Source organism: Cercospora kikuchii (genome assembly GCF_019650295.1).
Source record: "Cercospora kikuchii DNA, contig_00004, whole genome shotgun sequence".
NCBI classification, from domain to species: Eukaryota; Fungi; Ascomycota; class Dothideomycetes; order Mycosphaerellales; family Mycosphaerellaceae; genus Cercospora; species Cercospora kikuchii.
In genome coordinates, this window is record NW_025408585.1 from 1312612 (window position 1) to 1338644 (window position 26033).

The 26033-nt window shown below is 53.5% G+C and overlaps 10 protein-coding genes across 10 annotated transcripts; 3 read left to right on the plus strand and 7 right to left on the minus strand.

Moving 5' to 3' along the window:
- Positions 1-1340: 1340 nt before the first annotated feature.
- CKM354_000674800 (uncharacterized protein) lies at positions 1341-2924 on the minus strand (the record flags this gene model as incomplete). Its single annotated transcript, XM_044802076.1, has 1 exon — positions 1341-2924. One exon carries the CDS (start codon positions 2922-2924, stop codon positions 1341-1343), a length of 1584 nt encoding a protein of 527 aa, XP_044658011.1.
- A 726-nt stretch (positions 2925-3650) lies between these two features.
- CKM354_000674900 (uncharacterized protein) lies at positions 3651-4664 on the minus strand (the record flags this gene model as incomplete). The annotated part of the gene is made up of 1 exon (XM_044802077.1): positions 3651-4664. The coding sequence occupies one exon, from the start codon at positions 4662-4664 to the stop codon at positions 3651-3653; it is 1014 nt and encodes a 337-aa protein (XP_044658012.1).
- Positions 4665-4940: 276 nt separating this feature from the next.
- CKM354_000675000 (uncharacterized protein) lies at positions 4941-6450 on the minus strand (the record flags this gene model as incomplete). Its single annotated transcript, XM_044802078.1, has 2 exons — positions 4941-6364; positions 6426-6450. The coding sequence occupies 2 exons, from the start codon at positions 6448-6450 to the stop codon at positions 4941-4943; spliced, it is 1449 nt and encodes a 482-aa protein (XP_044658013.1).
- A 279-nt stretch (positions 6451-6729) lies between these two features.
- CKM354_000675100 (uncharacterized protein) lies at positions 6730-8097 on the plus strand (the record flags this gene model as incomplete). Its single annotated transcript, XM_044802079.1, has 1 exon — positions 6730-8097. The coding sequence occupies one exon, from the start codon at positions 6730-6732 to the stop codon at positions 8095-8097; it is 1368 nt and encodes a 455-aa protein (XP_044658014.1).
- Positions 8098-8363: 266 nt separating this feature from the next.
- Positions 8364-8864, minus strand: CKM354_000675200 (uncharacterized protein; the record flags this gene model as incomplete). The annotated part of the gene is made up of 1 exon (XM_044802080.1): positions 8364-8864. The coding sequence occupies one exon, from the start codon at positions 8862-8864 to the stop codon at positions 8364-8366; it is 501 nt and encodes a 166-aa protein (XP_044658015.1).
- Positions 8865-10352: 1488 nt separating this feature from the next.
- On the minus strand, positions 10353-11021 carry CKM354_000675300 (uncharacterized protein; the record flags this gene model as incomplete). The annotated part of the gene is made up of 1 exon (XM_044802081.1): positions 10353-11021. One exon carries the CDS (start codon positions 11019-11021, stop codon positions 10353-10355), a length of 669 nt encoding a protein of 222 aa, XP_044658016.1.
- Positions 11022-11920: 899 nt separating this feature from the next.
- On the minus strand, positions 11921-13609 carry CKM354_000675400 (uncharacterized protein; the record flags this gene model as incomplete). The annotated part of the gene is made up of 4 exons (XM_044802082.1): positions 11921-12254; positions 12313-12734; positions 12789-13027; positions 13102-13609. The coding sequence occupies 4 exons, from the start codon at positions 13607-13609 to the stop codon at positions 11921-11923; spliced, it is 1503 nt and encodes a 500-aa protein (XP_044658017.1).
- Positions 13610-14379: 770 nt separating this feature from the next.
- CKM354_000675500 (uncharacterized protein) lies at positions 14380-16215 on the minus strand (the record flags this gene model as incomplete). Its single annotated transcript, XM_044802083.1, has 2 exons — positions 14380-15973; positions 16028-16215. 2 exons carry the CDS (start codon positions 16213-16215, stop codon positions 14380-14382), a joined length of 1782 nt encoding a protein of 593 aa, XP_044658018.1.
- A 1541-nt stretch (positions 16216-17756) lies between these two features.
- CKM354_000675600 (uncharacterized protein) lies at positions 17757-19646 on the plus strand (the record flags this gene model as incomplete). The annotated part of the gene is made up of 4 exons (XM_044802084.1): positions 17757-18050; positions 18175-18229; positions 18285-19576; positions 19629-19646. 4 exons carry the CDS (start codon positions 17757-17759, stop codon positions 19644-19646), a joined length of 1659 nt encoding a protein of 552 aa, XP_044658019.1.
- Positions 19647-20913: 1267 nt separating this feature from the next.
- CKM354_000675700 (uncharacterized protein) lies at positions 20914-25635 on the plus strand (the record flags this gene model as incomplete). Its single annotated transcript, XM_044802085.1, has 7 exons — positions 20914-21720; positions 21779-22127; positions 22186-22211; positions 22492-22685; positions 22830-23168; positions 23237-23302; positions 23358-25635. 7 exons carry the CDS (start codon positions 20914-20916, stop codon positions 25633-25635), a joined length of 4059 nt encoding a protein of 1352 aa, XP_044658020.1.
- Between the last annotated feature and the right edge of the window lie 398 nt (positions 25636-26033).

Here is a 26033-nt window from a genome sequence, read left to right on the forward strand (position 1 = left end):
AAAGTCTTTTGACGCCGTTCACGCTTACCATCAAGTCCTTTCTCCTCGCTACCGCGCAACAAGAACAGCACCTCTTGGACCATCCTCAACGCGATGGCGATGGCTTCGCCCGAGATCCGTTGGTTGAATTCGTGCCGGTGTCCGACGACCTTCGGCCGGAGCGTTACGATTCAGAGGGGCAATGGCAGCAGGTCATGGCATCGTGCCCACTGTGCGCGCTGAGCAACGGCGAAGAGGAGCGGGAAGGGCGACATTCATCCCCTTGAGCTCAAATTTACTGCACTGCGCCGTCAGAAGAGAAGACGCGAAACGTGATCAAACATTATTTGCAACTGTCGGGTTGCCAAAGGTCCTGCTGTCAATTTTCATGCGCCAGTGTCACTGGCATACGCCCCTCCAGATTCACCGATGACTGCAACGTTCTGACAATAAGCTAGGATTCCACTACAGTATGCTTGTCAGAGTCAGCAGCACCACTGGCAACCCCTCCGCAGCTCGGAACTCATGTTGAGCATTGCCCTCCTTCCGGAAGCTAGGTTGCGCAGTTATGCTCGCTTCCGCTTTGTCAATCTACAGCTATCTAGTCAAATATGGGCCAACTTCCGGCCGAGCTGATTGAGAATATACTATGGGTTTTGTCCACAAAGGACTTACTACTGGCCCAACGTGTCTACTGTCTGTGACGAGACATTATCGAGAAGACGACACGACTGCATGAAGCTCTCTACTTCTTGCCAGCGCAGCAACGCCCAGATGTGCTGTGTTGGTCGTGGAAGGCGGATAAAGATGTCCTCCAGGAGAAAGATTCACGGACACAAGGAGGAAGGCAAAGCCTCACGTAGAGTGATCGAATCCAACCCAGAAGAACAACTCCTTTACGAAGAGTCACGCTATCCTTTGGTTCGACTAAATCCACTTATTTTTCCACGCAATCATACAGAGACTGTATATCAATTTATGCACAGAGGCTACATGGATATCGCCTGCAAGCTTCTTTTCAAACTCGTCTGGCACGTCTCCCCAGAAGCAAGCTGTAGGAGGATGCAGCTCACCCAACCTCCCATCTTCCAGATCCCATGCGCATTGTGGACCCCCTTGGAACTTGGACATTATGCATACACTGAGCTTGAAGCAATTGAGAACAGAAAGGGATTGACGCTCACAGACCTTATGAATCGAGCTCGCGAAAATGGCACTATAGAGCCGCAAATATCACTTAAACCATCACAGGTTGTTTGCCTGACTCAAGAGCAAGAGCAAGAATTTCTAGCAGCTGGAACGGAAGAGGTGACTCCGTCAATCGAGTGGTGGAATCCGCGTGCAGAACGGGGCTCCGGTTTTCAGCGCCTTGTTCGCCTTCGAAGTGGATGTTGAGGCTGCATCCAGGCAGGCTGATCGGGATCAACTCCAACAAAGCAGTTCACTGTTTCTGCACCTTCGCCAGCATCGTTCATACTGGAGCCAGTGGGACCTCGGAACTTGCCTGTCAACTTGACATATGAGCCCAAGGCGTCGACAAGGGTCCTGCCAGCGCCCAAAGCATCTGCGGCACGAGCATGAGAGAAGGAAGTCAATATCTTCTTGCCACCTTCGCGGTCCCCGGAATCGATCAGCAATTTGGCGGCCTTCTCGTAGAGCTCTACATCAGTTCGAGAAGAGTTTTCAAGACCGTGGAGAACATTTTGCACGATTGGGAGATACGCTTCCGGATCAGAGCAGGTGTAGTAAAGTGCCTGCTTGAAAGTCCTGCCGGCAAAGTCCGTGGCCTCTTGCAGCTGGAAGTCTGGATTCAAGAAGGAGGATGATGCGCCAGTCGTCAAGTAGCGATGCTGTCCATACTCTGGCGGAACACTGTTCACACCCAGCCACCAAGGTACGAATGGAGCTGTTACCGACGAAGTAGGTGCATTCCATATGCGAAGGAGATCTGGATCCACACCGTGCTTCAAGCTGACGACCTGTCCATAGCCAGCCTCATCATCGCTGATTCGGTAGTCCCGTACTCTCTCGACAAGCTTCATTTCCGTCAATGGCACCATGGCCAGCGTCGCCTCTTCAAGTGCGGCTTGAGACATGTACTTGAAACCGCCATCCCTAGCAGTGTAATTACCCTGCAAGCCATACACCTTGAAGATATTGAATGGCTCGGATGAACTCTCATTCCACCAGCCCTGTTCCACAGCGAATGACACCAGGTTTGGGGATCCCATGTAATCCGATTTGTTGGTTTGGAAATCAGTCGGGAAGTCCTCAATATAGCCTGGATACAACACTCTCACGACGTCGGACCCAAGTCTCTCAGCAGCCCACAATTTCTGCCCTCCGGCAAACTCCCACACGACCCAGCCCTCGTCAGCATCAGCAATAAGATGGCTGTTACCGCCATAGTCCGCATAGCCATACTTCGCAATGAGGTCTCCAATGATTTCGACACCCTCTCGCGCAGTACTGGCACGTTCGAGCACCACACGCGCGAGATCACTATATTGCAAGCCTTTTTGCGGGGTTGGAGTCATATCCCAGAGCTCAGTCCTCGTCTCAGCCCACACGTCTCTGACAGTGACGCCTTTCTCATTGAGACCGCCATTCGTGAGCGGAGCCGGGAAACCTTCGAAATCGCTGTATTCCATGGACATATATCGAAATGTGTGAGCCACTTGCGGGATTTGGATGAGTTCTCCAGGTAGGACTGCATCTTCTGTTACTCCGACTGTGATCGTGGAGTTCGGTTCGTGGTCCTTTGCTGGGAAAATCTCGAGCCAATGGGATGAGACTTCTTCGCCTGTGCCTCCGACCATGACGCTGCCGTCAGCGGTGAGGTCTTTGCCGACGTAGAAGGCATAGCTGGCTGTTGCGGTGTTGACAAGACTTAGCAGGGACACCAGAGCGGCTGGGCCGCTTGAAGCTGGAGTAATTAGCTTCATGTTGACAACATGAGGTGAGAGCTTGGGAGAAGAAGTGGAAGGAACTGGGTTGCCATGTGGTGTATGCAAGGTCTCGAGCTAAGGTAGGATCTGCCTGCAAAGCTAGTGTAAACGCTTGCTTCTAGCAGACAAGCTCGCGGGTTCGTGTCTTGGCCTCCACTTGTCTGCCGCATTTATGCGATGTTCTGCCAGATTAGCTGATCTGTTCACGGTACTGGCTATCGAGAGCCGGCGTGAGATGCGCAGAAACGCAGACGAGAGCACTCTTCACTTGCTTGAACCTTGCCAAGATAGTGAATGACAACAATACTGGCATTGAATTCATAGCTCTACAAATCGTAGTCCCGGCGAGTAGTGCTTGGAGGTTATTTAGCTTGAGACTGGCTGTGCTGGTGATGACTGCGGGAAGCCAACGCGCTTCTCATCAAGCTGGTGTCCTCGATATTGTGTCAGCCTGGCCAACTTCCATGTGAGATACCTTGGGCGCAAGGAAGATACGTTCCGATGAAGTGAGTACCAAGACTATCCCAATACACTGACCAAAAGGTTCCTTCGGAGACTTGCTGCGCACAAGACTTTTGAGACCTGGTAGCATCAATGCTGTAGTCATGATACTGTTGGAAATTTCTCGCTGCAACCCACAGCGACAGATGGCTGATGGCAATGTCGCGACGGCCGTCGCACCAACTCAACAGCGAACCAAACATCACCCTGCCTTACTGCCTTTCAGAGTCCCACAGCATCAAGCAGTCCTCCAGTCCGCTCTAGCAGCCCTACGGCTCCCGTCAACCAGTCGAACCTGTCATCGTTTGCCTGTCTCGCCACATCGGTGGTGCCCACGAACTTCGCTTTCATATCGCAGGCTCTTCTCATCCACGTTCCCATCGTTCGTAAGACAGAGGCCGGTAATTGTCTCGTTCTAGTCCTGAAATGTTTGAGGAGCTCACCGACACCTTTGGCATACACATTCCAGACCCAAAGTCCACCAATTCCCTCTGCTTCCGCAAGTGCGACAAAGTAGCCGGCAGGCTCGCTGAGGTTTTCGAATGTCGGGTGCGGACAGAAACTGCTCGAAGTGACTTGGCCCGGTGCACCGCCTTCAAGATCCGTCCCGTCTCGGAGAATGAATGCCAGGTGCCGTATGATTTTCCTTCGCATGTCGCTCAGGACACGCTGGTCGGCAGGAAGGCTGCAGAGCTCACAAATGCATGCCGAGCCGTCAAGAAGGTGTCGTAGTAGTTCTTGTCGTTCATCCGTGGTCATGTACTGCAAGGTTTGAGCGTATGCAAATGTCAACTCTTCGCCTTGGGAGACACTCCTAGCCACGAAGATCTGTAGTCCGCCGTTCTTGGTCTGGGAAATGGTGCAGTTCGGGAGGCAGGAGTTGTTGAAGCGCGAAGCGTGCACGAAACAACCCCAGGCTGTTCCCAGCATCGAGAAGTTGTTCAGATGGAAGCGCCCGTAATGTTGCATGTCGGTCGGGGCCGCGTTGTACTGTGGTGCGAAGGGAAGAGATTCGAAGTGTCTGCGTGCGGTAGGCGACAACGCGGACAGTTTCGAGAGAATGTCATCGACTCGAATGTCCTTCTCGTCTTTCTCGATGACGAACAGGGGATGGTCGATGAGAATGCGCGTACCAGCGGAGATATTTCTCAAGGCGAACGCCCCTCGGCCTTTCCGACCAGCGTTTCTGATCTCGTAGTACACTCCATTGCCCAGTAAGGGGCCCGCCTGAGCCATTTTGTGAGGTGGTTGTTTGAGTTCAACTCCGATGACTACTCGCTCTTAAATGTGCGCAACGCGCTTCTGGATTCCAGAATTTCTGGAATCTGAAGTCTGGTAAGCAAACAAGCGCATGCTTCACTTCTCACTTGTCAACAGCTGGAGACAACGTCGAACCTTCACCAGATCCCTACTCAGTGAGACGTGGGCATATGGTCCTATGCATTCAATACGGAGCCTGGGGCGGATTTCGGAAAGTGGTTTTACGCTACTGTGTGTGGACTGCCACGCTGGCTATGCCCAAACGCCCACCAGAGCCATAAGTGTGCATCCCGCAACCACAGAGGCACAAGCCTGTAATCGCCTTTTGCCTTTCAGCTCCGTATAACTTGTCTCACTTAAGAAATCTTCTGCGAGTAGCTGGACCAGTCCAGCATATATCAGCAACCCACTACTGATTGCATTCATGATGCCCACCATCAGGAGTCCCAGTTGTGATGCAGGATCGTATAGTCCTTGAACTCCTAGCCCAATTGCCTGGCCGATTGGTGTCGTGATCCCGTACATGACACACATCAGCCAAGGTTTGTAGGAAGAAGTCGAGAAGGAGCCGATTGATGCGATACGGGATCCCAGGGCTAGGCCTTCGAATGTCTGATGGAAGCTGATAGCCACCAGTAGGACAACAAAGGACGAACCGGTTGAGACAGAGACGGCTAGACCGATGAAGACAGAATGGAAAAGAATGCCAGCTTCCAGCATGAGGCATTGTACTATGAGGCGTTGCTCTTGAGCAGTGGGCAGGACCGCTGGTGTATGCGCTTGGTGGTCCGAGTTTGCGGCGCCTTGTGCTGCCCAGGAGACTTTGCGCTTATGAGGGCCAGGACGACCACTGCCATTCGCATGTCCGTTCAGTGGAAAGTCATCATCGTCATCGGAGTCTGATGTCTTTCTTGTCAAAGGCTGCATATCATCCGCATGTGGATCCAACTCATTCAGGTCCAAATCGTCATCCTCATCCTCGTCGTCTTCTTTTCCAGGACTCGGCGTCCTCGGCAGCGGCTTATTCAACGAGCTGCCAGCCGGACTGTGCGGCGTGGGAGGAGCATCCATGTATGGGCTTCTCTCCGGCTGCTCGTCTCTATCCAAGTCGTCCAACGGCACCTGCCGGAAACTGTTGAAACTCGTGCTCCTGCCTCTTCCAGCCGGGCGGTCTGATATTGCCTCTCCTTCATGCCCATGACCGCCTCGCAATTGCTGAAAGTCAACGTGGTGACTGTGTCCAGCGCCGCGCATTGCGAAGAACATTTCCACGCCGACTACTACCAAAACGCTGATCATGGCAATGAGACCCGGCATCTCCGGATACGTGTCTGTCCAGAATGGCGGTAGACATGGGTTCGTCAGGTTGGTATATGCAGTGGGCAGTAAATGCACGAATGCCGTCGCGATGAGCACGCCAGTGCCAAAGTGTCTACTGATGAAGAGCGCATGGTGCGGAACAGGCAGCTTAGGATAGCAGCGCACAATCAGAGGAAACGAACAGGCGAGCGTGGATAGGGCGAGAATGAGGAGGAGGGCGAAGACGTGTAAGGGGAAATTGTATTCGCGGTTGGTATTGTCGGAGCCGCAAGCTGGTCGGTCGCCTGCTGCCTGTCGTCGTGCTAGTTCGGCGTGGAGGAGGGAGATGGGGAGGTCGGCTGCGAATCTGGCGGAGACTAGAATAGTGAGACGGAGGTGTCAGATCGGAGGTGAAGGCTGAAGCGGAACGTAGCCTACTGTCGCTGAGCCCGGCTTGTGTCATCGTGGCGGTATTTCCTGCGGTCCCCGGCCACGTTGCACCATAGTACTAGATGGCGGCAGTAACAGGCAAAAGGGAGGACAATGGAGCTAGGAGGTCGTGCTGAGCAAGTTCTGGATGTCCCAAATGCTTGGGAGGGCGAGATCGGCATAGCTCAAGATCGGCGGGCCGAGGCGAGCCGTGACATGTGAACGACAGGGGTGCCCGCATGCTGTCACTCCATCGCTGACTTCTCCATCAATGGAATGCAGCACGACATCACATCACCAACCGCAAGACACGATGTCGCTTTTGGCGCTACCACAAGAGTTGCTCAGCGAAATCGCTTTCCAATGTCGCAGCAGTGATATCCCGAAACTGAGACTAACATGCAAGCCGCTATATCATGCAGCCACCGATCACTTTCTCAAGGAAGTGAAGCTGTACCTGACGAAGGAAAGCATGATCATGGCAAAGCAGATAGGTGCCTGCCACTCTGTACTTTCAGAGAATATTCATTCTTGCTGGTTTCAAGCAGATCGGGTCCAGTTCCTCGGCAGTTTCGCTCAGTGGCGTGGAGAGGTCTTCCGAGGATTCGAATCCTTTAGGAGTTTGTTATCTGGCGACCTGCGAGAAGAGGACACACTGGAATCCCGCTACCAGCAATACGTCCGCCTGGCTGACGACCAGCGGGACCTTTGCTCTAATGATGCAATTTCACACACACTGTACACCCTGTTCTACGCCTGCCCAAATCTTACGTCTTTGTGGTTGACCTTGGGAGGTCTTGGACGTAAATTAACCACGCATCGGCATAAACCCTATCTGAATGCAGCATGTATACCAAATCAAGATCCTCTCCGCAAGAGAAACCAGGGAGGCGTCGTAGCGTTTCAGCAGGCAATTTTGGCCGCAGCAAAAGCAAATCTCAGCCTGCATACACTGGTACTGGCTGGGATCGGTCATATGGCACTCAACGAGGTCGGCTTGGACCACAGAGTAATTGCAGCAGTGGCAAAGGTACTGAGGACCGTGCGCAACCTCCATCTTCAGGTGCGAAGTACGGAAGAGCTCTCTGGCGAGCCCAACTCATCCAAAATGGGTCCTACTTTCCGGCAATGGTTCAGAAATCACCAGCTAGACCTGACAAGTCTCCGTCACTTGCACCTGGAACTACCTCCATTACAGAGCTTCCGATCTAGCAATGTAGATTTCGAAGACCTAATTGCCGACCTCACTTTCCCACACCTGCGTCGCTTGACACTGATTCAAGTCCAAGCGGACTTGACAAAGCTGTCGAGCTTTTTGTTTGCCCACGGCGCAACGCTACAAAGGGTCAAATTCGCAAACCTGATTGGCATGGGTGTGATGACATGGCAAGCTTTGTTCGAGTCTATTGCGGGCAAACTCTCGGCGCTGGAAGTCATAGAGCTGCGTGGGACTTTCACACACCATCTGCAACGATGGTCAGAGGGCTACTGGCATCTCAGTTACTCCATGAGGAGTGACCGTGGCACGGCCTTCGCGGAGGCCCTCTCAGATTACATCGTTCATGGCGGGCCACGATTCCCTGTTCAGGAAGTACAAGGTCATTTGCGCCCAGACGCAGGAAAGTTGTTGTCTATGTGCGATATGCTTAGGATTGACCAAGATGAAGACGAAGATAGCTGAAGTCGCTTTGCTATTTCGAGGAGACTCCAATGATATTGAGTGCGGAAGCAAGGTCCGTGACTGCAAGAAAGCTTTTATTGGAAAACGGGAGAGCCAAAGAAGTAACCGAGATATCGACCTACAGCGCACAAGAGCGAAGTGCCACCATCCTCCACCCTGAGGTCATGGCTGAGTCTACCAAGAAATGCCATAATACTTCAACACTCTTTTTTTCCCGGCTCCGATCAGCTCGCGCACACGAAATAGATCGCCTCTTTTACATCTCCTCAAGTGGGCTTCGCGGCCCCGAACGGAATGAATTTCTGATCACAATCATCCTTCGCCAAAGCCTTGTCATCACAAGCATAGGCCCGCACGCCCGTGATGTCAATCCCCGACTTGCTCCACGGCGTGAAGTCTTTCTCGCTCGGATCATACCTTGTACTTCCTCCCGGTCCGGCATTCAAGCGAAGATCTTTATACTTTTTGTCGGCGAAGTACACGCGATACTTTCCGTAGACGTCGTGGTCTTGAGGGTTTTGGACTGTGAGTCGAATGGAGACTTTTTGCTTGGACGTCCATTTAATGTCGACGATGACTTTGCCTTTCTTTTTGCCGTCACCGACGGTGATCTTGCCAGTCTTGGAGGCAGCGCGGGCGACGAGGTCGGCGGAGGGGATTTTGGAAAGAGAGATATCTGGCGAGGGAACGGCCAAAGCCGACGTGTGACCAACGTGCAGCGTAGTGCTGAGGAGAGGTGCCAAGAGAGCGAAGATGTTGAGACGCATGATTTCCACGGCTTTCAAAGCTTTTCGGGCTGTTTGATTTCTGGGCTCGAGGTGTTGTTGATGATGGAGAAATCTGGTCTCGACACTGCAGCTCTGGTATTTATGCTTCTTCCCTCTCTCCAACGCACCGGGAATGCGACATATCGCTTCAGTGGTGGACTAGCCGCAGCTGTCCTATCGCTTCTCCTACCGCCTTTCAGCTCTATGCGCGGCGTTACGAAGCTGAATAGACTGGAATCCAGAGCCGCCGTCGTTGCACAAGAGGCTGCACTGTACCACATTGCCCTGACCCAAGCATTGCCTGAGGGCAAGCTTCCTTCGAGGGGCGGCTGCATCGAATACGAGACCATGGTTGGTACATTTCGGCTACCTGCGTTTGTGCTCCCGCAGAATTTCGCATTGCAGAATGGTGTGCAGTACGAAGAGCAAAGGATCTCGACAGTCCTTTCATCTCAGGAGCTTCTTGAAGCCAGTATGGATTGAGGAATTGTCAGATCATGAACAGTAGCCTGGAAACGACGTGGACATAAGCACGGTCCTGTCAAATAAGCATCTCACTGGTCGCCTTGTAACGCGACCACGCCCATGTGCACCATGTGTCCCGACAATCACCACCAAAGCTTCTCTCTTTGATGCTGGCCATGCGGTCGTGCAACATGGAACGGGAGCCACGCTATGATTCCCCGGACTCAGCCACGACCACATGATTGGCAGAAGAATTATGGTGGACCACCACTATCTCCTCGAAGGGCTGCAAGAGGAAGTTACTCGCTATAGCACAGACACTGGATTCTAGGATTCGCCTGGGTCCTCGCCACGCATCACTTGATCCTTACAGACTAGCCCAGCTGGAAAGCTGCAAGGCGTATGGTTTAATCAGCTCTCAGAATTGGGCATCGCATTGCTCCATGTCTCTCTCCATTGGCCTCGGTTAGATGCTGCTGAGCGCTGAGCGGCCAGCCGTGTGGCTCTTCAATCAGATGTGCTGGCACATCAAGGAATGCCTTCCGCGCATTGAGTGTGTGTACTAGAGGTTGCCTTCGAGCTATTGAGGAGACGCCTGCAGCCTGTACGGACTCGGCCCACGTATCCTACGTGATACAGCAAAGGGTCGAGCTTTCTTCGCGGGTATAGTGCATTTACTAAAAGTTCAGCTCATGAAGAACGACTCTTGGCTACGAAATGATCAATACGAGATCTCAGGAGAGTGAGGAGCGGGTTGGTATGTCAACTCAGAGCGTATCATTGCTGGCACTGAGTTATCTGTTCTTCTTTCGAGATCTCGTAGCGAGTGTAAAACGACATTGAAGCACTCTTCAAATGAATGGACGCAGCACAACTTGCCGCAAAAGCAACCAAGCCACAACGCTCCTCCTACATTTGGCTCTCTGACCTTGCGCCTTCGACTCTCACTGGCAGCGTTTGAACAACAGCAGACTCCGCCACTGCGTCTTCGCATATCGTCATTCCAGCTAACAGCAACTCCCCTCAGTTGAATGGGTTATTTAATCTGTCGCTGGTACCCTTCCTCCCCTCATCACGAGCCCTCCAACCCGAAACTTGGAGATACTGGATGTCACGATCCACATTCCAAGTCCTGGTGCTGCTGGTGCGTCGATTCTGGTCATTGGCACGATAGACATCGGAGCTTCGTCTGCCATTGTTGTTGTTGCTCCCACCATTGTTTCCACCGCCGTTTCCTCGACCGCCTGAGTAGAGGAAGTACTGGCCTCTGACGCCTCCGTCGCCACGTTGAGTATCGTCAAGAACGATTTGAACGCGGACCTGGCGACGATTGTTGCGGAAGAAGGTTACGTTGATGCAAGCACGGTAGCCGGCATTGTTGTTATTGTTATTGTTGTTGCCATTGCGAGGAGCGCATGTGCTCACGGTGCGCTGGTTGTTGTTGTTGTTACCACCATTGCCGCCGTTGTTGTTGTTATTGTCATCATCATCGTCGTCATTGTTGTTGCTGTCATCGTTGTCGTTTGAGCCCTGTGGGACAGCTTCGCGCTCGACGAGTGCTGTTTCTGCTAGAGCGAGAGCGGCCGGTTCTGCGACAGCCAAAGCGTCTGGAGCAGGAGCAGCGAGAGACGTGAGTGGAGTACCAAGGAGAATGACGGCGGCCAGAAGACTCTGAATCTTAGAGAAATGCATAATGCTCAGAGCACTTTGCAAGCTGAGTGTCAACAGCGTACTTTTCTGCCCTTGGGAACTCTGTTTGTCGACTCTGGAATGATGATTTCCAGCACACAGCACTTCATGCCATATTTATGTTGTCTCGCGGCAGCTACGAATCTTCAAAACGTCCACCAGAGCGACCGCAGCCAGACTCACCGCTCGCCTCGGCCTCGACGCACACCTCGTATAGCCATAGTGGCAAGAGACTGGACCCGTGCCACTTCGCCATCGTCCGCTATCCTCATAGTCAACAAAGAAATCGAGCTGGCACTGAGTACGAGCCAAATCCTTCTCTACAACAAGTCGCCTGGGTGTTCTCGGATATGTTGTCCGTTGGTCGTAGACGTTGCATCGATGTCAGCTTTGGCAGAGACCTAGGGCGGCCCAAGTATTTCAGAGCGCAATCAAAAATCGCCTACGCTGTTCGAGATCAGTAAGCGATTTGGACTGTAATTGCTGCTTCCAACGACCACTGCATCCGCAGTTTCACGGTGTCATGCCCAAATGCTCGTCAGATCCGATCATTGTGGTGAGGCTTCACCAAGTGGCGGCTGGATGTGATCAGAACTATTGGATCATCTCGCTGCGGCAGCTTCGTGCCACGCGCCTGACTGATGAAGGACCAAGCCTCATTTCTCCAGCTGAAGAGTTCTTTGTTGGACGTTCGTATTCAGTCTGCTTTAGTGCAGCCGAAACATGCAAGCGAAGCTCGAAGCCATGTATAGTGCTGCATTGCGAAACGCCGAGACAGACCGCTTCAACTTCCGTGGCATAGTCAGGAGCGGATGTGGCAGCGACCCACAGGCCACCATGAGCACAGCTAAAGCACAATTGCCCTTCAGCTGCAGTGATGATGAGCCCATTGAAATCTTACATCACGACATGTCGTCCCCTGACACAGTCCCATTCGCCACCCAGGACTTGCTCTTCATCCACTCCGGTACATTCTCTCCATCTGGTCCGTCAAGAAACACATCCATCGGGTCGCGACACTCTCCCGTACTCCAGTCTTGCCCTCCCACGACGCTCAACCAAATTGTCCTCGCGAACCACGCTAGGCTCTCCGGTGCCTTCCACGTCTGCATCTCGTTGACATTCGTCGTCTCAGGACTAGCCTTTTCGTACAGCCCAAGCGTCATAATCTGCAGAGGACCGAAAGCTTGAGTAGGGTGGCGTGTATCTGTGAAGCCGAGCTTGAAGCGAGGGAAGCTGGGGGTGGATTAGTCGGAGAAACAATATGCCACCTGAGGATAGTACATTAACTCACTTTGGAGAAATATATCCATCCTTGGTATTTGGTACTTTGACGGGCAGCCAAGGCTTCGGGTCCGGTGTTCCTTTGATATCTTCGATATGGAATAATCCATGAAGCATGAATATTCCACCAACACCCATGTCTTCAAGTGAAGTTCCCTCGTGATTATCGGTCTTTTCCCTTTGCTGACCGAGGAGGTCGTCGTTGCTATAGGTTCTGAATGCGCGGGGACAGAACACCATATGCTTCGTGGTATCAAAAGCTTGGGTGCCAGGTTTGGCGGCAGCTTCAAGCTCGATGAGGACTTCAGCGATCAGGCCGGACTCGGTGCAGAGGTTGGGTTGACCAGTGCGAGGATCGATATGTGCTGGAAGTGGTTCATGTGAGTTGGGTATAGGAGGAGAACCTGCGCGAGGCATGACCTTGTAGCCTTTCTGTTGCCATGTCAGAGAATTCTATGCAGCCGGATTATGGGCCAGAGCGCGTACTTCAACTCCTACGTCAAACCAAAAGTACCAGTTGTCGTTGAAATCGCGTCCGTGTTTAGCTTCCCATTCTCCTAAGCTTAGGTGCTTGCCTTCTTCAACGATGTATTTTCCATCTTTGTCACGGACAGGGTCGTCTGATCTCTGGAATTGGAGATAAGTTGTATCGCAAAAGATCCAAGGTTTACCCAGGCCGTCTGCTCGAGTTTCTTCCATGAGAGATGCCACGCGCTCGTATCGCTCTACTTTGATCGTCAGTTTGGCCACTGCCGGCGAGGGCGATCTCATTGGCTGTCACGAGGTCTATAGGACTGACCTCGAATTTTTGTCAACTTTGCGAGATGGTGTACTGCAGGTTCCGCATCTTGTGTATCCGCAACGTCGTCAGGAGGTAAAATCCCCCAGTACGAATGACTCAGCTTGAATATCATCGGATCATTGTATGTATCACCTCCAGGAGCCAGATACGCTCTGGCATATACAAGCATCTCATACGCTTGCCAACACATATTGTTGAGCACATTTTGCTGTCTGTCGTCGAAACTTTTGCTAGCGTCGTAGAGCGGCTGCTTATCGAACAACGTTGGGGATCGAGTATCCCTGACAGTGGGCTCGGTTCGAGAACATGAACTGTAGTCGTGGTCGTCTGATGTCGTGTATACGCGGAATCTGTGCACACTGTAAGAGAAGACCATGAACTCTTGAAAGTCGTTGGAAAGCAACACATACACATCTCCTAGCTTCTTCGGGTTGCGCACGATGTCTGCCTTGCCCAGCACTCCTGTAGTTGCAACCACGAGCAAGAGGAAAGCAGACAGCAACATCTCCTCAAGGCGGAACTATTGGAAGAGGCCAAGCTCAATTCAAAGGCGGCTTTGCTGTTGTTAGTTGGGAACGACACGAATCGTGAATGGAGCCACTCGTGCATTTTGTTGTCCCCTGAGGTGCTCTCATCTGAAGCTATCCAGTGCGAATCACTTTACAAGTGAATAAAGAGCCTTTGTAAAGCCTTCACATCAAAACCCGATTCCTATCCTGCATATCCTGCTATCATCACTTCACTCAGAGCGTTGAGACAAGTGTACTTGCGCTTCAAGGCCATATGCTAGAGCTTGTTCTTTCCGCCGTGGTTGGGAATGTGGATTGGCTCCAATTTGTGCTCAGCTACACGCTCGTTTCGTTTCTGTTTCAAAATGAAGATTTCAATGACTGCGCTTGAGCTGTGGGTCGTGCGGGTGCCACGCGAGCTATTGAATCTCTGCCGACCGGCTTCATTGGGACTAGCCCGAGCCATGCCTACTCCTCACGGGGGGATTGAGAGGTACGAGTCTGTCAGAAAGTGACATGGGCTGTTCGTGGGAGTGAATGACCGAAGCTTCGGCTGTGGTTTGCTCCTCAGCCCATTGAGGTTGAAAGTCCACGCTTCTTTCCGCTGATCGAATATTGCAGATATGCGTATGCAGTGTCCCCCTAGAATCTTATGCGTCAGCAAGATGGTTGGGTCGCTGTGTCCGCCAACCCACTTAGCTGTCTGCAAGTCGATTCACTTGGAGAACATAGCCAAGTACTCGAAGCGAGCTCTGAAATTTGAAGCTCACATAATTCCGTCAGGAGCGAACGTGTTGAAAGCAGGCATGTCGTGCGTCAAGAAATAATTCCAGTCAAATTGCGAATCATTGAGAGCGTCCAGATTCCAGTCCTCGCTACTAGCTGCAGTCGGGTGGTTTTCTTCGACTGGCTGTACCGTAGTCCCATTCGTGTGCACATGCTGTGTCTGCATTGCTTTGAGGTGCTCAGGCTGGGGGTCCTCAGACCGCGCGCGCTGTATGCTCAATGCGAGCACTTGCGAGTCCTCATCCTTGCGTTTCTTGGAAAGGCGCACAAGGAAACGAGCGGTCTTCAGAGAGTCCTTCATCGCCCCGGTCTTGAAACGATCGACAACGTACTCGAGCGTTCGCATGGCGGTAGACAAGTGGGATAGCGATTCTTTGCCGTCCATGGCCAGGAATACGCAGATGACTTGAAATGGAACGTTCGCGACATGCCACCAAGGCATCCCTTTCTCCGCCATCCTCCTCGCGGCCTGCAATCCGTTCAAGCCAATGTTGAGAATTGTCTTGACAACGTCAGGAGAGAGGTTTGGGTTTGCGAGCCGTAGCCTTCTGTATCCACAAAGGCCAAGATTCGCCTTCGACAGTGCGATACCGTCGTGTTTTGGTTCGTATGCATCCAGCTGTGTCAGGAATTCCTCCCACTGGCCCGCCTTCTCGCCTTGCTCAGGCTCGAGAAAACAAGATATGCTGTACAACTCGATGTAATCCTTGGTGTAATCACCCTCGACGCAAGAAGGTAGTCTTGCCGTGATGCCATGCAAGGCCACTCGCGTTCGGCCATATTCGAAACTCACCCAAGAGTTTAGCATGCGCGCCACCCAGAAAGAGCGGCGTCTGAGCTCGGGATCTGCAGAATCGTTCGTTGCGGGGTGCAAGACTGAGCTGCTGGCCTCCAGTTGTAGCCCTATCGACTCGACCAGATGCATTGTGGTACATGTTGCCATCCACGTCGCATGCGGGTGGTCAGTAGTTCGTAACACTAGACATCGAAGAATCCAAGACTGTACGTCGGTTAGTGTGGGGGGCACCATGGTACTTGTACTTTCGAGTGCTGTCTTCTGAACATCCACTAGACGGGGTAACAGCTGCACCAAAGGATTGTTGTCTGAGTACAAGATGCCTAGCGCCGCAATTCCGCATAGAATGTGGTCGGGGACGTCGCACTCCCCGGGATTGGTCCAGCGTGCGCCTATGCCGGCATTGACACGACTCTTGTTCAAGAAGCCGTATATGGGATGCACGTTGGTAAAATATAGCTTCGCAAGCTGTTCCATCTGATGTCGGTTCAGAAAATCGGTGATTGGGGCTACCGCAGGGCGGACATATTGACTACTCCCAAGATTCCAGCCGAAGGTGAACAGCTTAGGTCCACTAGACGGGTCAAGTCGCATTCCTAGGAGGCGAGTAAAGGCAATGCCCGAGTTGGCTTCGAGCGCTCTCATCTTGGACAAATCCTCCATGCTTGGCAGCTCGTTCTCGATGTGGTCATTTTCCTCTCGGTTCATTTGGGCATCGGCAATGGCATGCTGCTCGACAAGCTTGCTACGTTTCCGCGGGTGCTTCTCGAAATAGCACCTGTGAGGCACTCAGCATCGTGTCGCAGGCGGTCTGAGCAGCTGGCGGTCTTACTTGTACTCGAACTGCGTGCACATATTACATGGCATGTTGCCATCGCACCGCCGCTTGCGAAGCCGACACGGCTCACACGCTTGCTTTGCGCGCTGGCGCTTCTGTCCTTGGGCTGTCATATCGCCATTGGTCGTCGCCGGCGCAGCTTCCTCTCCGTTCACGCCGGGCATGTTAGCGGCAGCTCTCATGAAAGAGTATGTGAGATGATCATTGGCATGACGATTCTCGCGACAGTTCTAGATTTCTCACGAACAATAGGTGCTGTGCGAGGTCATCGCAGGCAGTGAGCACGAGCGCTGGAGGAAAGCGGTTCTGCCGAGTGGCCCCGCATTAGCTGGAGCTTATCTAATACCTTCCGGACTTTCGCGTCTCACGATCGTGGCCTTTTGTCTGGTCACTCTACTGTCGAATGAAGTAAGAGCAGAGTAGCTGTGGAGTAAGAGGAGCTTTTCAAGCAACACATCACGCAGATCGAGTCACCTATCCAGCAGGATGGCGTTGAGTACTTGCATCGTTGCATACGTACCAATACTGAGACACGTGACGCGATGCACAGTCGAAGCTGCGTGGGGGCGTGCAAATCGACAAACTAGTCACAAAGACAAAAGACTTCAGACGTGAATGCTTGGTGACCGAACATACCGGACGCAGGACAATCCATACCTTCATCGCATACACCGGACGCAATTGGAGCCTATTGACAGACAGAGATGCGGCCAACTTCGCGGAGAGTCATCAACATGCTACACTACTGACCTCAAGGATGTCCATGATTCGCCTAATTGTGGTCGCCTTCGCACTCTCAACACGATGGAAGCTGTCAACTACTTCGTGTCGTCCGTGCGAGATCCGCTGAACCGAGAGTCACTCATAGTTCGCTCGCGTCGTGTCCTTTCTCCTTAGCACAGCGTTCGGTAGAATTCAGCACTGTTCGTTCTGCCACTGTCGAAGCGTGTGTAGTCGCCTTTCATCATCCTAAAGAAGGGCCTGAGAATGATGCTTGCATCCCGAGTGAACCAGCAATGTATAATCGTTGACGGGCAAGGCAAGCCCTACGTTTCCTGTAGGGCACGTTTCATTAATGGTAGTCATCGCGACGTCCAGCGACGGAGCCATGGCCGACGCAGCGCAATGCTCTTGGCACAATGCGTCCGCAGTCATCCGGCCGCAGTATAAGCGAGAGATGGCCTGCTGGCGCTCCTGCGTCCTCTACTACTCTTGCTCCGCTACCCAGACCTGCTACTCACAGTCCCATCGTCTTCGTCCCAGCTCTTATCTCAGTGTTTGGTGTTCCCGAATTGTCCCTGCGGAATGTCCAACTTGCAAGAACTCGAAGGATGTGCGAAGCCGAAAAATCCACTGCAGCGCTGCACTTTCATCTGAAGACGACCTGGCCAATCTAGAAAGCATCAGCTAGCGCTTGATGAGGCACCGTGCAAGAGTTTAAAGCTGAATCTATACGCCCGCGAGCGTCTGTCCAGCGACTTCCGACTGTTGCTGTGCCGCAGCGGCTATGAGAGCACCAACACGTCGGCGAGGCACAGCAGGCCAGAAGCTGTCCTTGAAGCACTCTGAAGGTAGTATAACATGGACATTCCTACATCTTTCGACTCTCGTCGCGAAATATTGATGTATTGGTATTTCAAATACCATTTCCCTTCTTGGACGTGCCGTGATTAACTGTCGCTCAGCAACCAATAGCGTACCGTACGACTGAGGAAGCTGCGTCATGCACGCGCTGCACAGATGGCTTCCGGGCTACTCCAAAATTCGCGACGAGCAATTTCACATCAACTCCAGGTCAACAACAGTTGCAGACATCGAAATGGCGCAGCAAGGGTATGGAGAGGCTCAAGGTTACTATCAGCAGCAGCCTCCACAACAGAATTACACCCAGCAGCCTCCCAAATACGACCAGAACTATGCCGCGCCCGACGGGGGTTACGGCGCGCCGAACGCGTACCAGGAAGGCGGCAAACCCTTCGAACAGCAGTTCAAGGTAGAGAGGCCGAAGTGGAACGACGTGAGTACATGGTCGAGGAAGCATTCGCGAACGGCCGCGCTTCGCGAGCCCGCGCTCGAATCGCGGCGCCTCAGATAGATGTTCCCCACGAGATGCCAAGGTGGCATTGGCTAATGTATCGTAGATCTGGGCAGGCATCCTCCTGATCCTCGTCTTTGGAGGCTTCGTAGCGGTCTCCGGTACGTCAGGTCGAGCGCGTCTCCTTCTCCAGCCTTACTGACATTTGCGGCGTAGCATACACTCTGCGCGCATATGCTAGCAACAGCGGCTTCACCAATGGAGGCTTCAATGGCTCGAGCAACACATTCTCGCTCAATGGCAACACTCTGGTTCTCTTCGCATTCATTTTGGTGACTGCCCTGGTTCTAGGATACGGCTATATTTCCCTGGCCAGGATTTTCACAAAACAATTCATCTGGATCTCTGGCATTCTCAATATTGTCATGAGCTTCGCGACGGCCATCTACTACTTCTACAGGCGCTCATGGGTCGGCGGCGCCCTTTGGCTGTTGATCGCAGTCTTTACCGTCATCTGCTTCATCAGCTGGATCAAGCGCATTCCGTTCTCCGTGCTCATGTTCCAGACTACGGTCGATGTCTCTCGCCGCCACGGCCACGTCTACCTGGTCTCGTTTATCGGTGGCCTCGTGGCAGCTATCTTCGGAGCCTGGTTTGCAGCGACCTTGGTCGCCGTCTACGTTCGCTTCCAGCCAAACGAGAACAACCCAGCATGCAGCGCAAGTGCTGGAGGTGGAGGCAGTTGTAGCTCCAGCACAGTCATTGGTCTGGTCGTCTATATCACCTTTGCCGGCTACTGGATCACCGAATGGCTCAAGAACACCATCCATGCCACAATCTCTGGCGTGTACGGTAGCTGGTACTTTGCGCCAAACAATCCCTCCAAAGGTGCGACGCGCGGAGCAGCTCGAAGAGCATTGACATACAGCTTCGGCTCCATCAGCTTAGGCTCTCTAATCGTGGCCATTCTCGATTTCCTTCGCTTCATTTGTTCGATCGCGCGCAATCAAGCTGGCGGTTCTGGAAACATGGTGGCCGACATCTTCCTTTGCTTCTTGCAATGCATTCTGGGTCTTGTTCAATGGGCTATCGAATTCGTCAACCGCTACGCCTTCAGCTACATGGCTTTGTACGGCAAAGCGTACTTCGCTAGCGCCAAGGACACATGGAGATTGATCAAGGATCGAGGCATCGACGCACTGATCAACGAGTGCTTGGTCGGACCTGTTCTGTCAATGGGCTGTCTCTTCGTTGCGGTCTGCTGCGCGCTCATCGCGTACGTCTACTTGGATGTCACGGATCCGGCTTACAACTCCGGCGGCGCCTTCACGGCCGTCATTGTACTCTATGCATTCCTCATCGGACTTCAAGTGGCAAGCTGCTTCGTGGTACCGCTGAACAGCGGTATCGACACCATCTTTGTCGCGGCAGCATGGGACCCACAAGTGCTTATGCAACAGCACGGAGATTTATACCAGCGCATGATTGCAGTCTACCCTCACGTTCAGGTAAGCGCCCAATCAAGCTCAACACGTGTTGCAGTACTAACAGCACCTACAGCAAGCGATCCACGCTTAGCCTTGCTGCCCAGCTTGTGAAGCTCGGCACCATCCATACACAATAATGTAGATTCGTAGCACACGCAACCAGTTTCCTTCGTACACAATTGCACCGAGCTTGCGGTGCCCGTCCATCACATGCAGATAGTCGGCGTGACTGCGGAGCGCCACATGACTGACGGCAACAAGCGGTGATGAAAGAGGAGGCTCAGCAGCAGTCGAGATCCAGATTGTATGCGGCTCTGGCCAGATGGCGAGGGGTAAGCCTGCAGCGCAGCTGCATCCTGGCGCCTCCTCTATTGGCTCTGGCTGGGGCATCCCGCAAACTACTGTGCTAGTCGCTGGGATTGCAGAAGGAGAGGGTTGAAGCGTGCATATCCGCCCTCGTGTCGGATCTCTGCCTACGAAGAAGTGCATGTAGACAGCGAGAGCGGTGTACCTGCTTGGTTGCTGGCGGTGGTGGAGGCTCGAGTCAGCGCAGTTTCCAGCGGGTTTCACACGGCCAGAAGACTGGCAGCCGGATCATTTTCGATCGGGTTCCAACGTCACGATGGTGAAGTGCAATGGGAAGTGGAGCGCAACGTGGTCGGCCACGGTCGCGTCCGGCGATTTAGCCCAGAAGGCCACCCGACGAGGCAAGCTGGCCAGCAAGATTGAACGAATGGCAGCGGTCGGAGTGTGACGAATGATGCAATCGGTGCCTAGCGCGGGCAGGCAGGCACGCCTGTCACGGATGGTGGGGTCGGGCTTGCCAGATCAATTGGTTTCACGAGAAGCAACCAAGAAAGCACCTCGACTTCTTCCACTACTTCAACTCTCCAAACACCTCGACCTTCCCTTTCCACACCAACAACTCCCTCCAATTCCCTCTCGCACCGCAATCCGCAACCACGCCCACCATCACGGCACTCACTCCACGCAGCAGCAGCTCCATTGACGCCGCGGTAAGCACCTCCCCACGGCCACGTCATGTCGCCGGCCACGACTGCGGCGACATTGCGTGCACCACATCCGCATTAGCAGCACCACCACTGACGCCGACAGCAGTCACCCACTTCACCTTCCGCGGGCTCAGTTCGAGCACGAGCACAGCTCATTTCGAGGTGAGCCTCACTGCTCTTGCACGTGCATCTAATATTACCCTCCCCTGCACTCTCCACTTCGCCAACTTCGACCCGCTCCTCTCTCACACACACCCACCCCACTCGAACAACACGAAGAACTTCACGACTGACTCGACTGCCAGCCACGTCAAACACAATACAAAAACCGACAGCACCGCCAACATGGGTCTCAAGGGTGTTCACTTCGGCGGCGGCAACATTGGCCGCGGCTTCGTCGCCGAGTTCTTACACAACTCCGGTTTTGAAGTGGTCTTCGTCGATGTGATGGACAGCATCATCGAATCATTGCAGAACAATAAGAGTTACGAAGTCACCGAGATCGGTCCTGATGGCGAGACCAAGTTCACCATTGACAACTACCGCGCCCTCAACTCCAAGTATGAGATGGCTGCAGTCATCGAGGAGATTGCCACCGCCGACACTGTCACCTGCGCTGTCGGCCCCAATATCCTCAAGTTCATCGCCGAGCCCATCGCCAAGGGTATCGAGGCTCGCAAGTCAGACACCCCATTGGCGGTCATTGCCTGCGAGAACGCTATTGGTGCTACGGACACTCTCCGTGGCTTCATTGAGCAGAAGTTGGACGAGAAGACCAAGTCAGACATTGCCTCGAAGGCCCGATTCGCGAACTCGGCTATTGACCGTATCGTGCCAATTCAGGACGAGGGTGCTGGTCTGAACGTCAAGATCGAGAAGTTCTACGAGTGGTGCGTTGAGGAGGAGCCTTTCGACGGCAAGCCACCTGCCATCAAGGGCGTGCACTACGTCGATGACTTGGAGCCATACATCGAGCGCAAGCTCTTCACAGTCAACACTGGCCACGCTACTGCCGCCTACTACGGTCACCAGGCTGGCAAGAAATACATTCACGAGGTGCTCGAGGACAAGAAGCTCCACGACATCGTGCAGGGCGCCCTTGAGGAGACCGCTCACTTGATCTGCACCAAGCACTCGCACATCACCAAGGAGGTAAGTTGTGATTGCACCGAGATCTTCATCCGCTTTGACTGACATTACTTGTTTGTAGGAGCAACAGCAGTACGTGCAGCAGATCGTCAAGCGCATCTCGAATCCAGTCCTCAAGGACAACGTCGAGCGTGTCGGTCGTGCACCTCTTCGCAAGCTCTCACGCAAGGAGCGCTTCATTGGTCCTGCCGCCCAGCTCGCCGAGAAGGGAGAGAAGGTGGACAGCCTGCTTGGTAGCATCGAGCAGGCTCTCCGCTTCCAGAACGTCGAGGGTGACGACGAGTCCGTCGAGCTTGCCAAGATTCTCAAGGAGAACGACTCCAAGGCAGCCACTGAGAAGCTGACGGGCCTCGATGAGAAGCACCCTCTCTTCGCCAAGGTGGAAGAGCGTGTCAAGAAGGTCCAGTCTGGTTAGGTGGGTTGTTCCTCGAATCACTACAAAGGGATTTATTGCTAACATCGTCACAGCCATCGAATCGAGTCTTCGCATACGGGTACAGCGCGAACCCTGCTGCACACGACCCTCCCACTCCTCCCAGCGTCTGAACTTGCTGTCATTTGCAGGCATGCAAATAGAGGGGGCATGAGCATGATTTACGAGAGCATGAATTGAGATACCAAAAGCGATGTTAATAGTTATCGTTGATAGCACTGGTTGCAATGATACGATGGACTGTGGCTTCTTCTTCCCGTCGTCGTGATTGCCTTCTGTTCGGCGTCTTGCGCCTCCAATGCCTTGACCATGGCTTCTTGCTCCCGCTGACCATTCGGAAGACAAAGAAACGGCTGACAAGTCGGGCTTTGAGCATCCTGGCAGCAAGAAAGCAAATCTTGGTGACGGCGATGGATCATTCTGCACCTACAAGCCCACCAACTCCTCCACCTCCTCTGATTCCAGCAGATGGATTTCCCCGTGTCGATCAACAAGGTTTACATGGCTTCTCTCAAACCATCCAGTTAGGGCTGACGTAGTTCACACCACCCTACTTCACTGCGCCCTCGTCCCCACTTCAAGCGCCACTGCAACAGCATCAGCACGAGCCATTACTTTCACCCGGCACGAGCACGCATTTGTTACTGAAGCGACAGCTAACGTGTGCCACGTTGCGCAGCAGACACAGTGGAGCGAGAGGGCTACCACCACGCACCACACCTACAGAGACCGAGACAGGCCGATTCACGGACCAGGGCTCGAACCTAAGCCTTATTCGAGACGGGGCCGATTCCGAAGGATACCAGCACCACGACGCGCAAGCAGCGCTGCTTGCTCGAGCAGGAGAGGCTGTGCGACTGTTGTTTGTGCTTGCCGGCCTCCGGGAAGCTGCATTGCGGGAGCCGGAGGAGAGCGAAGACGAGACGGACGACGACGACGACGACGACGACGACAACGAACACTGCATCAGTCCAGCACTCGCGCGAAGGAGTGGCAGAATGGCAATTGATCACATACCGTGCGTCTGCTACATACCTATCATGTGATGCAAAGAGCAGACGCGGAGGCTAACACGGGTGCGGTCAGGTATCCAGAGACACACGACCTTGCGCGCGCAGAGAAGGCTTTCTACCCTGTGACTATACCTGTGTCGTATGGCTTATCTGAATGCTGCGAGACGGTCCTTGTACTGACCGAGGGCTTGCAGACATTGGCAGCTACGCCATTACATCTCCTCGCCGGAACCCGACCACCTCTACTATGCGAGCGCGCACCATGTATTCTGCCTTAACACTGCAACGAAAAAGCGAAAGCACATTGCAACACTGCCATTCGAGGCGCGGTGCACGGCCTCTGGCTATGGATACGTTTGTGTAGGTGGGGAGGACGAAGGACATTTTGCGGCGATCAAAATCAACGGAGCACTCGATGTTGATGCGGCGCTGCCACTTAGTAGCCTAGGTCAGAATGTCACACGAAGAGCGGCAACGGTCAAGGTCGAAAGGATAGGAGAAGAGATAGTAAACTCGATCTCGATCCATCGTATCCAGGACGAAGAAGCACATTTGGACGACATTGTGGCCGTGTTGACAAACAACGATCGCACAGTCCGTATATACAGCCTGCCCACTGGACATGAAACGAAGTGCAAAGGAATCCCATTCGCGGTGAATCATGCCACGATCTCACCCGATGGTCAGGTACTGGTAGCGGTTGGGGACTACAATCAAGCACATTTCTATCGACGGGTGATATTGGACGATCGACCTCAGATACCGAAGCCTCACAATCGTTTAACGAGCGCAAGTGTGGATTGGAAGCTACTTTGCAAGGTCTCATTGCATGTGAGCTCACCGGACTCAACAGTGGGATACTTTACTACGGCATGGAGCCCCAATGCTCGGCTTGTGGCGGTGGGCAGCGAGGGCGGTTACATAACGATCATCGATCGCGACATACTCGAGGACGATGAGCTGGACGAGGAGAACCGAGACGAAGCAGTCATTGCTGTGGTGCCTGGTTCGCGAGCCGATTTTCCCAGTCCCCATCCTGGAGCGATCAGGAGTATGGTGTTCAGCCCAGATCCATGGGACTTGTTAATCTGGAGCGAAGACCAGGGCAGGATTTGCGTTGGAGATCTCAGGACTGGACTCAAGAGTCGACAAATCATCGACTTGGAACCCAAGGACGAGCAAATGCATAAGTACGAGATGGATATTGTAGACCCGGACGAGGCAGCGCTACCTGCTGTGACACAGCCCACGCATCTGGACGAGTTGGAGGCCGACTTGCTGCGCAGATACCGAGCGGCACCAGACAATGCCAGTGCTGTGAATTTTGCAACAGAATACATCGAGGCCAGGAGACGGCAAAGAGAGCATCGACAAGCTCTAGCTGCTGCGCGGCAGCAAATTTCACAATCGGGCTCGCGAGCGCGACTCGCAGCTGCTGAGGCCATGGAGGACGACCCTCAAGGGTTGACGTCACGAGAACAGCAGATACTGGAGACGTTACGTACGACACGACAGCGCGAGGAGGCGCGGGCAAATGGCCAAATACCGAGATCCGTCAACTATACCACTCCGGACATGTTCACAACTTCTGGCCCAACGAGAAGTGGGAGAGAGACGCCCTCGAGTGGGTCGACGTCACGGCCGATCAGTGAGATACTGAGTTCTGTCCAGGAGACGTTGCCAACGCTAGAGCGGATACATGCTGCCAACCCGGCAACAGCCTCTCACACGGTCGACAACGACGATCTCTTGCCTCCTCTGGCTACAATGCGAGAAGCACTGGCCGCATGGAGTAGCAACAGCGACAGCGTCCCTGCACCACGTAGCACTGCCAACGCTAGAAGCGCGGATCGCACAAGGGCAGCCGCAGGTCTATCCGGAGGAGAGTCTTCACGACGAGCCGCCGAACAAGGATCAGGATCGTCGCCGCCCAACGCCGAGGAGCATACTGCGGATGGCAGTCAGGATGACAACCCTTGGATCGCCATCGAAGAACAAATGGGACGAGGACCTTTGTTCGAAGCAGCACGTAGAGCGAACCCGTCATCGCCGCTCCCTGCAGAACGTGAGCGCGACGCTGAGCGCGATGCCCGTCGGGAACGTTACGAATCAATACAAAACGAACTGGATACGCAACGACGTATCGCTGCATCTGCGGCTAGAAATCGGGAGCGCTGGCGATCTTCACGTCTCGCCGGCAGCGGCATCAGCAGTGCAGCAGCTGAACGTGCCATCGCCATGGCCGAAGCTCGTCGGTCTGCAGCGTATCCTGATCAGTATGAAGCTCTGATTCGGAGAACTCAGCTGCGAGGCTGGGGCAACCCAACTGGACGAGAGATTGGTGTTAGAACTGCTGGTCTGGCCATGAGTCCTGATGGGCGTATGCTCTGGGCTGCCTGTGAAGACGGGATATTCGAGATTGACATCCGAACCAAGGGCAGGATGTTTCTTCCGAGTTTGCAGCCGCGATAGGCGTTCTGTGAATGGTTCTGCCGAGGGCACCTTTGGGTATACAAAAGCGAACGCATCTTATTGCTCGTTGGAGCATGATTCAAGGTGCATGAACGAAACGAAATTCACGATTGACATGCCATAGTCTTGTTCGTAGCACTGTGGACAGCGAATTAGTTAATATCATAGCCCTGCGGCGTGTATGCTTCATTGAACTGCAAAGCATGCCCCTCAAAAAGAGTGTCACGTGAAAGCGAGCTGATCGGCCTCTCGATGTTCAGGGACCGCGGCGTATTCAACATTCCCCCTCGGAAAGTGCGTGCCACGTCTACATATCCCTTCAGACTGAACGCTGCCCAATTCCTCCCACAACCTCACGCCGGCCACCACAAATCGTTGCGTTGTTCACCTTCGCCTCC